The sequence below is a fragment of the Zootoca vivipara genome, chromosome 12, assembly GCF_965207765.1.
Source record: "Zootoca vivipara chromosome 12, rZooViv2.hap1.1, whole genome shotgun sequence".
NCBI lineage: Eukaryota > Metazoa > Chordata > Lepidosauria > Squamata > Lacertidae > Zootoca > Zootoca vivipara.
The window spans coordinates 9,594,699-9,607,231 of NC_142595.1; the positions used below are offsets into that span (position 1 = coordinate 9,594,699).

Consider the following 12,533-nt stretch of genomic DNA (forward strand, 5'->3'; position numbering starts at 1 on the left):
TGTGGCAGTAAGTTTACTGCCCTCCAAGCATTTCTGAGTAGACCTGCTTTGGAAGTAAGTCCCACTGTGGAACTTAACTCTCTGGTATGTTGAGGACTGCAACCTTAGATGGATTTAAAAACATAGGAAGCAGCCTCAAACAGAGTCTCGCCATTAGTCCATCAAGCTCACCATAGGAGCCAACTCCTAGGGGCTGGAGGTCCCTTCGCCCGTGCCCATAAAATATTTGAGGGGGTCACTCACCCACCCCAAATTGATGGGCGTTGCTATTCAAATGGGGTGTGTGCTGCATTGTGTGACCAGTTATGCAGGGCTTGCCTGGCCCCTCCAATCAGGGCCATCTTACCCATTAGGGTTACTGGTGCCCTGCACCACGGCGCCCGCCCATCAGGGACACCCATCAGCGGGAGTCCAGGACCGACTGGGAACAGCTGCGAGGGCATGCTGAGCACTGGCGGTGGCACACAAAGCTATACAGCGCCCTTCTCCTTCCTGCCCGCCCCGCAGCAGTAGCGGGACTGCTGAGGAAGCCCGCACGGCAAGTGAGCCTCAAGCTGCCCAGCGCAGGGGGCGGGGAGGGGCGCCAAGAACGTCGCCCCCTGCCCCTTCTGCACCACGGCGCCGGATATGCTTAAGACGGCACTGCCTCCAATGTTTAATTCAAGTTGGCACCCCTGATTATGATGCCGATTTCAATTTATAAGTCACTTGCAGAATAAGGAGCATCCAAGCGACTTACAGAATTTCAAGACCATTAAGCGTAATGTAAAAAAGGAAATGTACATTGCAATAATGTATTGCCGCACCTTGGGCAGGTGCCCCCTTTCGAAAGACTACATTCTTCCTCCTATCCCTGCAGGGACTTGTGACCATGAACTGGTTGGCCCCCTCTACACTTGGAATCTCGGAGCATCTTCCCGATCCAGCATCTTCCGCGCTGCCACATTCGCTCGGATTTATGGTGAGTTCATCACGGAGGGGGCAGACTTCACGCTTTCTCCAGCTCAGTAGCATTAACAAATGCAAGACTAAGCCAGTGGCCCATTGAGTTTTGTTGACTGTCTTCCTAAACTGGCCAGCTGTCCCAAGGTGGTTCACAAGCAAAGGCATAGCTGCCAAGTTATCCCTTTTTTAAAGGGATTTTCCCTTATGCTGAATAGGCTTCCTCGCGAGAAAAGGGAAAACTTGGCAGCTATGAGCAAAGGATGACAGTGGAATGTGTCCCTTGTAGGCGACGATTGCTATACTGGATCCAGCCACCGGGTGGTCTTTAAATGTTGGATTTGTGCTTGTGGTTGTCACACTAAATTAGGCTGGTCCAACCCACGCATGTGGCCCACGAGGCCTTTTTGGGTGTCCCTTAGCAACATTCGGGGGGGGGGGGTAAAATCTTTAAAGCTTTATAAATTTATTTTTGTGTGTGTTATGCATTGTTTATGAAAGCACATATATCTGTTTGTGTATTACATTTGTTTAATAAGTATGTTAAATCTATTAATTTGGCTCCCAGTATGTTTCTGAGCACAATTCGAAGTGTTGATGCTGACCTTTAAAGCCCTAAATGGCCTCATCTCAGTATATTTAAAGGAGCATCTCCACCCCCATTGTTCAGCCCGGACACTGAGGTCCAGCTCTGAGGGCCTTCTGGTGTTCCCTACCTGAAAGAAGTGAAGTTACAGGGAACCAGGCAGAGGGCCTTCTCGGTGGTGGCCCCCGTCCTGTGGAACACCCTCCCTTCAGATGTCAAGGAGATAAAGAACTATCTGATTTTTAGAAGACACCTGAAGGCAGCCCTGTTTAGGGAAGTTTTTAATGTTTGAAGTTTTATTCTGTTTAATATTCTGTGGGGAGCCGCCCAGAGTGGCTGGGGAAACCCAGTCAAATGGGAGGGCTATAAATTTATTATTATTATTATTATTATTATTATTATTATTATTATTACTACTACTACTACAGTGGTACCTCCGGTTGCAGATGGGATCCGTTCCGGAGCGCTGGTTGGATCCCGAGGTTTTCTCTACCGGAGCTGCTTGTTCTGCACATTCAAGTGCCGCAGTAGAGCGGTTCTGCGCATGCGCATGCAGAGAAACCTGGAAGAAGTCTTCCGGGTTTGCCGCGTTCGTATCCTGAAGTTTACGTAACCAGAGGGTTACGTAATGCAAGGTAAAGGTAAAGGGACCCCAGACTGTTAGGTCTAGTCTGGGGTTGTGGCGCCCATTTCACTTTATTGGCCGAGGGAGCGCGGCGTACAGCTTCCGGGTCATGTGGTGAACCAGAGCAGCGCACGGAAACGCCGTTTACCTTCCCGCCGGAGCGGTACCTATTTATTTACTTGCACTTTGACGTGCTTTTGAACTGCTAGGTTGGCAGGAGTAGGGACTGAGCAACGGGAGCTCACCCCATTGTGGGGATTTGAACCGCCAACCTTCTGATCGGCAAGCCCTAGGCTCTGTGGTTTAGACCACAGCGCCACCCACGTCCCTGTAACACGCTACTACTGTGTTATTATACTGTGCCCATCATCCTTGACCATTGACCATGTTGGTTGGGGCTGCTGGGAACTGGAGTCCAAGCAAGTTTGGTAGGGTCAGGGGATCCCTACCTGAGCCATTTGGCTGCGATCAGAGCCCCAGGACATGCCCGGCGGAGCTATGTGTGGTGTTGCGTGTCTGTAGTTCCGCTCCAGAAAGTGCAGAAAGTCTGGATGTTAACCAGAAGTTTGGTGGTTCGAGCCCAGCCAGGGTGGTTCATGGGTAGAGTTCCTTCATTGCAGAGGGTTGGACTACAATTCTAGGATTCCACAAAAGCAACCGTTTCCCGTATTTTTGTCCTCCCCACTTTCTTTTAGGTGCCGGAGGCTGGTCTCCCGACCCGCAAGACAAGCAACCGTGGCTGCAGATTGACCTGACCAAGAAATGCCGAATCAATGCCATCGCCACTCAGGGGACCTTCAATAGCTACAACTGGGTGACACGCTACATTGTGCTCTATGGGGACCACCCCAGCAACTGGAAGCCTTACTTTCAACAAGGGAGCAATTGGGTGAGAGAGGAGTTTCTGTCCCTATCCTCCAACTGCGGGGGGGGGGGGCAACATTGTGGCATCAGGTGTCTGGTGGGTGGCCACCTGCCTGCCAAACCTGGCCTATAAGGGTTTTGGGGATATAATAGTTCCCCACGCCTATACTGAAGGGTCATTAGGTAATTCCACCTGAAAAGTCCCTCTCGTTTATTCCACTTCTTGGCTCCAGAACTGCTGTGTTTTCCTACTTGGGCACCACAGGTGTGAAAACCAGCCTTTTCAGCTTCCTATTTGTGGATTTGCAGTGGCTACGCAGTTTTCTTCATGATTTGTAGCTATTGAAAACAACAATCCTCTACTATGTAGAAATTCCCAAACTTACCCTCTAGAATCACCTGTTGTAGATTCTGTGCCCATATCTTTAGGTAAAGGTAAAGGGACCCCTGACCATTAGGTCCAGTCGTGACCGACTCTGGGGTTGCGCGCTCATCTCGCATTATTGGCCAAGGGAGCCGGCCTACAGCTTCCAGGTCATGTGGCCAGCATGACAAAGCCGCTTCTGGCAAACCAGAGCAGCACATGGAAACGCCGTTTACCTTCGCGCTGTAGCGGTTCCTATTTATCTACTTGCATTTTGACGTGCTTTCGAACTGCTAGGTTGGCAGAAGCTGGGACCAAGCAACGGGAGCTCACCCCATCACAGGGATTCGAACTGCCGACCTTCTGATCAGCAAGCCCTAAGCTCAGTGGTTTAACCCACAGTGCCACCTGGGTCCCTGCCCACACTCGTTTTGCTTAGCCGCCAGTTCCCACCACCCCAAATATATGTGTTGGTTCAAAATACATATATAGAAAGGAGAATACCCTGGATGCCAAGATCCAGATCTGGGGCAAGTACTCTTTGGTGAGAGAACCCCAGCAGAGATTTAAAGTCATAAAGTAAAGATGGAAATATAGACTTTAAATTATGCCCTTCCAAATTCCTTCCAAAGTTTCTCACTTCCACCAGCATAGAAAAAGACCACACGTTCGATAAGTTAAAAAATGGTTTACTTATCAACTCTCCAAAGGTCAGATTCATGTACTTCAGAAAGTTGTGCAGACGGTATAGCTTGGCTGAGCTACAAAGTGGTGAAAGTTCCTAAATTATTGGAGTAGGAAGTCAAGAGTGGCTTATGAGAGCCATGCGGTTGAGCTGGAGCAACCAGCTCAAACCTCTTGACGCAGAGAGCTTCTCAGGTAGACTAAGGTTGAACAAAGGCTTGATTACATAGTCCTTCCCAAGGTAAGGGGAAGTGAACATAGCTAAGCCTGGCAGGACAGCTTACTCTATGGTATTAACCCCTTCATGCATTAATTAGACTTAAGCATGTTGGTTATATGAGGCTGGTTATCCTACAATTTGGCCGTGCTGACTGGGCCTGATGGGGATTGCAGTCCACAACATCTGGAGGCTGCCCTATTGGCTATCCCTGCTTTAACATCAGCCTTGAAGGTCCTCCTTGTATCAGTGCATCAGTTTGGCTGGAGTGGGCATGGCCTTTTCACCAGTAGCCCCACCTCCCAAAATGAAATTGCCTCCCGGTGAGATGTGGGTGGCTCTATCTTTGTAGGACCTTAAGCAGACATTCAAGACTTGTCTATTACAGATGACTTTCTATTTAAAAAAATATGTGTTGTGCCCCTATAAAGGGCTTGAGGGAGTCTTTTGCTGTTATGGCTGGTGGCCACCAAGACCACATAACACCGGTACTGAAAGACCTACATTGGCTCCCAGTACTTTTCCAAGCACAGTTCAAAGTGTTGGTGCTGACCTTTAAAGCCCTAAACGGCCTCAGTTCAGTATACCTGAAGGAGCGTCTCCATGCCCATTGTTCAGCCCGGACACTGAGGTCTAGCTCCGAGGGCCTTCTGGCGGTTCCCTCCCTGCGAGAAGCCAAATTACAGAGAACCAGGCAGAGGGCCTTCTCGGTAGTGGCGCCCTCCCACTAGATGTCAAAGAAATTGTGAGGGACAGGGTCTACAGACAGCCCCCTCCCATCCTGAGAAGCAGCTCTTCCCCCAGTACTAGCTACAGCGGAGAGGGAGAAGAGTATAGCGGGGAAGCAGGAAGTAGGGGACATGGCTCTGGCAGGGTCGCAGAGCCACTGCTCCGCTTGGGAGAGGAAGAGAGAGAGAGGGAAAAGGGGAGGAAGGAAAACATGGAAAGAAGACCTTTCCCTCCGGTTCCGGAATTATGTCGGAGGAAGCAAGGGATTCCCAGACTCTTATGTTGGAAGAAAACGCAGGAACCAGCATTCCAGGGTTCTGCGTCAGACTAACTGGATGTATCCTGTACAGAGCTAGCACTGTAAATAGCTTGCACACAATAAAAGAATGAAAAGGCAACGGTTGGGAGAGTCGTTACTTTAGAGTAGTCACAACACACCTCCTGTGACAGAAATAAACAACTACCTGACTTTTAGAAGACATCTGAAGGCAGCCCTGTTTAGGGAAACTTTTAATATTTGATGAATCATTGTATTTTAATATTTTGCTGGAAGCCGCCCAGAGTGGCTGGGGAAACCCAGCCAGATGGGCGCAGTATAAATAGTAAATTATTATTATATTATTATTACTATGTAGAAGGACGACTTGGTAAGTTGGCTTGCTCTTACTTGTTTGCGTTGAACCGCATCATAATACTGTACAGAAGCTGCCTTGTGCCATTACCGTGAAAAGTGGCTCGTAAATATTGAAAATAAATATGTCTTTTCCCAATTGGTCTTGGGCAGAGGCTTTACCCAAATTTCCTTTCCATGGCAAATGGCAAGGAACGAGCCTGGGACTTCCTACATGGGAAGAAAAAAATGCCCTTGCCTGGAGATTTGGCATTCTGTTGCCTTAATTTCTCATCCCTCCTTTTGGCTCTTAGTTCTGAAATCCACAACGTGTTGGTGTGCCTAGGAAGACAGCCCCCTGTGGCTGATCGTGCTGCTGCTCTTGAGAAGTTTCTCTTCCCATCACCACTTTGTTTCCCCTTGTGCAGACTTTTTTTGGCAATGTGAACGCGAGTGGCGTGGCCCTCCACAACCTGCATCACCCCATCCTGGCTCGGTACCTCCGCATCATTCCTGTGGCCTGGAATCCACATGGTTCCATTGGCTTACGTGTGGGCCTTTATGGCTGCTACTACCGTAAGTGACTCGAGCTTCATTTTATTTCATTTTTATTTCCCCAACACGAGATTTATGTACAATGCCCCTCCCTTGTGATAAAACCCCAAAGCGGTTTATGAAAAGGATGAAGCAGTAGCATTATCATAGCTGCCAAGTCTCCCGTATTCCCCGGGAAACCCCCGTTTTTCCAGCCGTTCCCAGCTGGAAAAACGGATTATTATTTTTTCCCCAGTTTGCTTAGTGGCCGGGGGAGGCTCCTTCTGCGCATGTCTGGAGTCTCTGGACATGCGCAGAAGCGATTTCTGGCGCGGCGGCCATTTTGGAATGGGTGGAGCATGCTCTGAAGCGACTTTCAATGCTGCTCTGCCCAGTTCCAAAATGGCCGCAGCGCGACTTCCGGCACGGTGGCCATTTTGGAACTGGGCAGAGCAGCATCGAAAGTCGCTTCTGAGCATGCTCCGCCCAGTTCCAAAATGGCGGCAGTGCTACTTCTGGTCTGCCGATCCCTTATTTTTCCGGCAGGAACTTGGCAGGTATGAGCATTATCAGTAAAAAAATCGTTTAACAAACCCTATTTGTGACATTCAAAAATATCAAGAATAAGCTAAAAACCAGATAAAAACACATGCTAACATTCCACGGCATTCTAAAAACAACTGCTTCACAGAAACGTGAAATACTTGGATGCTATTTATACCTTCCAAGTAAAAGAAGATTTGTGGGGGACAGCCCGAAAATATCTGCAGTGTGTTATCTTTCTATTCAGATTACAGTGGTACCTCTGGTTGTGGATAGGATCCGTTCCAGAGCTCCGGTTGGATCCCAAGGTTTCCGCAACCAGAGGGACTTTTTCTGCGCATGTGTGCGCAGTGAAACCCGGCAAAATACTTCCGGGTTTGCCATGTTCGCATCATGAAGGATGCGCAACCGGAGGTGTGCGTATCCAGAGGTACCACTGTATTTTCCTTTGGGCTCTGAAATTCCGAAGTCTACATTAGGGCAAGACATTTGTTAATACAGTGGTACCTCTACTTACGAATTTAATGTGTTCCGAACATACATTTGTAAGTCAAAAAAAATTGTAAGTCGAATCCCATAGGAATGCATTGGGAGAAAAAATTCGTAAGTTGAAGCAACCCTATCTAAAAATTCGTAAGTAGAAAAAATCCTATCTAAACAGCATCCAAGATGGCGGACGGAGCTCCATTCGTAAGTAGAAAAATTCGTGAGTAGAGTTATTTGTAAGTAGAGGTACCACTGTACATTTTGAACATGCCCAGTGTTTTTATTTGCCTTGATAAATATGTTTCCCTAATAGGCAGTGCTTTTCATTAAAAAAATGAAGGAGGTGCTGGTACTCATATTTTGATCCAAGTGTTGTGGGTGCCAGCACAAAATAGTTACCAGGAGCAGTGGAAACAGAGAGCAGTGACAGCATTGTGTACTAGTGAGTACTGTCACAAAAAACAGTGTTTGAGATTACGGACCAACACGACTCCCTTTTACTTTTTTACATTACCAAAAAAAAACCTATAATCATAGCACATACACAAAATAAATTGTGTTTGTTGAGAAGCAGTTTGGAAATTGATTCCACCCCCTCCTCCAATCTTTGGTTAAAAGAGGAAATTGGTTTGTTTTTGCTTAGCAAACTGGGCAGGGAGGGGGAAGAGGGTGCTTTTTCAGATGTCTTCGAGGTGTGACATATCTAGGGCTGAGGAGAGAGAGCTAGATAAGATGGGGAGAGCCATTCTTGGGAGCGGAAGGAAATTATTGCAACCCGAGATGAAAATACAGCTTAGTAACTGAGGCGCTGGCTCTTAGGAGTCACATCCAAGCAAACTTTGCACTGGCCAGGGTCCTGTGGGTCTAATTTGGGATTGCATTGGCAATGGGACCAGCTACTATTGTACCGTCATAGTTGGAATAGAGACTCGACTGGAAGCAGCTGTGCAACTGCTTTTCTCCTCTTCCCCGCAGAGTCTGACGTCTTATATTTCGATGGCGACGATGCCATTGCCTACAAGTTCCGCACCAGAACGGTCCGTACCGTCCAAGACATGCTCGGGTTCAACTTCAAGACGATGGAACGCGAGGGGATCTTAATGTACGCGGCGGGGGCCCAGGGCGACTACATCAGCCTGGAACTGCAGCAGGCCCAACTGGTCTTCAGCATAAGCCTTGGTGAGCTTGGAAGTCCCAACTCAGAGATAGGCGACATGGTGCCCTCCTGCTGGGCTCCAAGTCCCATCATCCCTGACCATTGACCACGCTGGTGGGAGTTGGTGACAAGCGGCTAAGGCAGTGATTGGGTACCTGGGTGGAGATCTGCAGTTGTGACATAACTAATTTGTGAATATCCTTGTTTGGTGTGAGATTAAACAACTGACGGCAACAACAATAACAACAATGATTTTATTATTTATACCCTGCCCATCTGGCTGGGTTGCTCCGGCTTCCAACACATATAAAAACCTAATAAAACATCAAATATTAAAAACCTTCCCCATACAGGGCAGTCTTCAGATGTCTTCTAAAAGTTGTGTAGTTTTTTTTTTATCTCCTTGACATCTAATGGGTGGGCGTTCCAGTGTACCTGAAGGAGCGTCTTCACGCCCATCGTTCTGGCCCGACACTGAGGTCCAGCTCTGAGGGCCTTCTGCCGGTTCCCTCATTGCGAGAAGTGAGGTTACAGGGAACCAGGCAGAGGGCCTTCTCGGCAGTGGCACCCACCCTGTGGAATGCCCTCCCTTCCGATGTCAAGGGAATAAACAACTACAGTGGACGCTCGGGTTGCGAACGTGATCTGTGCGGGATGCACGCATGGGTTGTGATCCGGCGCTTCCTCACATGCGCAAAGTGCGACTTAGCGTTTCTGTGCATGCGCGCGCGCCGAACCCGGAAGTAACCCGTTCCGGTACTTCCGGGTTCGGCGCGGAGCGCAACCCGAAAGGATGTAACCCGCAGCAGACGTAACATGAGGTATGACTGCATCTGACTTTTAGAAGACATCTGAAGGCAGCCCTGTTTAGGAAAGTTTTTAATGTTTGATGTTTTACGTGTTTTTAATATTCTTTTGGGAGCCGCCCAGAGTGGCTGGGAAACCCAGTTGCGTGGAGTATAAATAAATAAATAAAATTATTATTCCACAGGACGGGCGCCACTACCAAGAAGGCCCTCTGCCTGGCTCCCTGTAACCTCACTTCTCACAGTGAGGGAACCACCAGAAGGCCCTCGGAGCTGGGGTTTATTGAGGAGCAGTGCCAGAATTTGGATGAGAAAGCACATGGGAGACTTGCTAGTTTAGAATTTGTTTAGAAATGTACAGTTAGCATATATTGGAACTGAGCAGATACCTGAAACAGGTGGCCCTTCTACCAACCCTGCATCATATTCCCTGCCCTCCTAATGGTTGTCTATTATGGTGGTTGCAAATCGCTTTGGGTTGCTCTGGGCAAGATAAAGCGACCAACAGATGTAATAGATTAATAATAATAATAATAATAATACTCAAGAGTAGAGGGACTGCCTCCAACTTTCTGTCTGATCCATAGATACGTCAACCCGTGCGATCCAAGCAGCACAGGATGACAAATAGACCTTGAGTGTGTCTAGAAACCAGTGCAGCCCAGAAATCCAATTAAGAAGTTTATTTAAGTGTCATATTGAAGAAAAGGGCAAAGTGAGAGACACAATGAGTAGGCACCATCAAGAGGAAAATAAAATACTAATATATTGTATATTGATACGTTAAAATCTTACTATTTATAGTCACTTCTGATGTTGGTAGAAACCCCACAGGGTGCTAGGCAAATATGACACTTTTGGTCACCTTTGGAGTCGGTTGTAGGAACATAAAGACCCTGTTACGATCTTTTGTGTCTAGCAGGCTTTACGTTACTGATCTCAGCCAATTGCAGGACAGGCACATAGAATCATGGAATTGTAGATTTGGAAATAGACCCCCATGGGGCACCTAGCCCAACCCCCTACAATGCCCAATGTGGGGCTCGAACCCACAACCCTGAGATGAAGCGCCTCATGCTCTACTGCTCCGTAGCAATCTTTCCTCAACTTGTGCATTCGAGGGAAAATGTCACCTCTCTGCTTCGGCATGGCGGACATCTAGAGAACTTTTGTATTTTAAATACCCAGCCTTCTTCTATTTGTGTCTAGATCTGAACAGGAAACAGTTTCTAGAGCCTTCTGCCCCTCCCTTGAAAGAGATGATCAGACATGACTGAGCATTCTGCCTTCTTGGTAGCCCTCCAAGTACCCATCATACTAGGCAGCCAAAGGCAGAAGCAGAATGAAGGCATGTTTTAGGGTGCTGAGATTTAAGATTTCGTTTAGCAGACCTCTCCTGTGAAGCTTTCTGGCAGAGGTGCTGCAGTTTGCAATGTCGGCATGCAAGGCGTTGGCAGCTGAGCCTGCTAAGCAGCTCAGGCTAAGTAGAGATGATCTTGAGCTGAAAGGACATAAACTTGATAGACTTTCATCTTTCAATGTGAGCGCCGCATTTGCATGTGAAATGGGTGTATTTGTGAGAGAAATTTAAAGGGCATGCGAATGGGTGGATGGGTGCATGCCAAACCTTTCTGCTGCCCTTCATCCCCATGCTTCCATCTCCCCAGGTACTTTTATCTCAGCTAAACTCTTGATACCAAAAGTGAGCTTAGCTGGGAGAAAGCATCTGTGGAGGATAAAGCTGGCTGGAGTAAGGGCCCCACACTTCTTTGGCCCTTCGAAATTGCAACCCACATCTGCCACACCCATGAATAGATGCAAGATAATATCAGTGGTACCTCGGTTTTCGAGCATCTCGGAAGCCAAACATTTCGGTTTTCAAACGCCGAAAACCTGGAAGTAAATGTTTCCGTTTTCAAACATGCCTTGGAAGTTGAACGGCTCCCTCTGCATTCCCCCCCCCCAAATTTCTCTACAGTGGGTTACATACCTAATTCGTTCTGGGGTGCGGTACGTAACCCGAAAAGTACATAACCTGAAAAATTGTGAAAACGCGCTTTTGCGCATGCGTGAACTGCGCAGTACACTTCTGAGCATGCACAAACTGCGCAGAACACTTCTGAGCATGCACAAACTGCGCATAATGCTTCTGCGCATGCGCGTGGGGCGAACCCGGAAGTACAACTACTCAAACCAAGGCGTACTTAAACCAAGGTATGACTGTAAACGCTTCCGGGTTTGTGCAGTACGTAACCCGAAAAGTACGCAACCCGAAGCATACGTAACCTGAGGTACGACTGTATTGAAATTTTTGACTGCCCTTTGCGCCTCCATTGCCGAACTTTTCAGAAGTCAAACAGTGTTCCGGAATGCATTATGTTCCACAACTGAGGTACCACTGTTTCTGTAAACAAACAATAAACATCCCCAAAAATGGCAAAAGTAGTTTCTTTCCCAAATAGGTTTTATCTTGAACAGCAGCAAACACAGTAAATAAAGAGTTCCCTTGTAATATGTCAGTGGTTCAGTGCTCATGTCTTCTCTTTCCAAAATAGATTTTATCTCGAACAATGGCAAACGTGGTAATAAATGGTCCATTTGTAATATATCAGTGGTTCAGTGCTCGGACGTGCCGGTAATCTGACATTTCGTCTCTAAAGAGCTTAGTCATCGAGCTTTGTAGTAAATAGTGTACAAGAGAAGATCTAATCCAACCTTGTTGTTGTTGTTGTTTAGTCGTTTAGTCGTGTCCGACTCTTCATGACCCCATGGACCAGAGCACGCCAGGCACTCCTGTCTTCCACTGCCTAGAGGCCACTAGAGCATAGACAACAGAAGTTAGGCTATCCCTGTCCAGATAGAGGCGCAGCTGAGCCACCAGCCAAAGCTGATGGAAGGCAGTCTGCACCACCGAGGCCACCTGAGCCTCAAGCAACAGCAAAGGATCCAGGAGTACCCACAAGCTATCTTATCTGCTCCTTCAGAGGGAGTATAGGGAACCACCCACTAACAGTCTTAGCTGGATTGAACTTCAGTTTATCGGCTTTCATAAAGGCAAGACTGCAGTCCATCACACATCCACTGCCACACCTGCAGATATTAAATAAATAATAGAATAATATATTGTTATATTAATGGTCTATTATTGTATTAACTTTTCTTTAGTTCACTGGTTGTTTTGATGTCGTATCCTGCCCTTCCTCCCCAAAAAGCCCAGGGTGGCAAACAAATAATGCTGTTTGAAAAGGAAACAAAAAACAATTAAAAACATGACAATGTAAATTTTAAAAATAAAAACAGTTTTAAACACCCTAAAAGCTGTTGGAGCTGTTTAAAAAGTTCTTCGATTCAGAGATCTGCAGCTTTCCTGGAACAGTGTTCTTCAGC

At 47.4% G+C, this 12,533-nt stretch overlaps 1 protein-coding gene across 1 annotated transcript in view; it reads left to right on the forward strand.

Annotated features, from left to right (window-relative positions):
• The window catches only part of CNTNAP1 (contactin associated protein 1), a 39,715-nt gene that overhangs the window by 3,263 nt on the left and 23,919 nt on the right, over positions 1-12,533 (forward strand). Inside the window, exons 2-5 of the mRNA XM_060282269.2 lie at positions 860-961; positions 2,849-3,042; positions 6,050-6,197; positions 8,160-8,363. Coding sequence (XP_060138252.2) covers positions 860-961; positions 2,849-3,042; positions 6,050-6,197; positions 8,160-8,363 — 648 coding nt within the window. The remainder of the gene's footprint in view (positions 1-859; positions 962-2,848; positions 3,043-6,049; positions 6,198-8,159; positions 8,364-12,533) is intronic.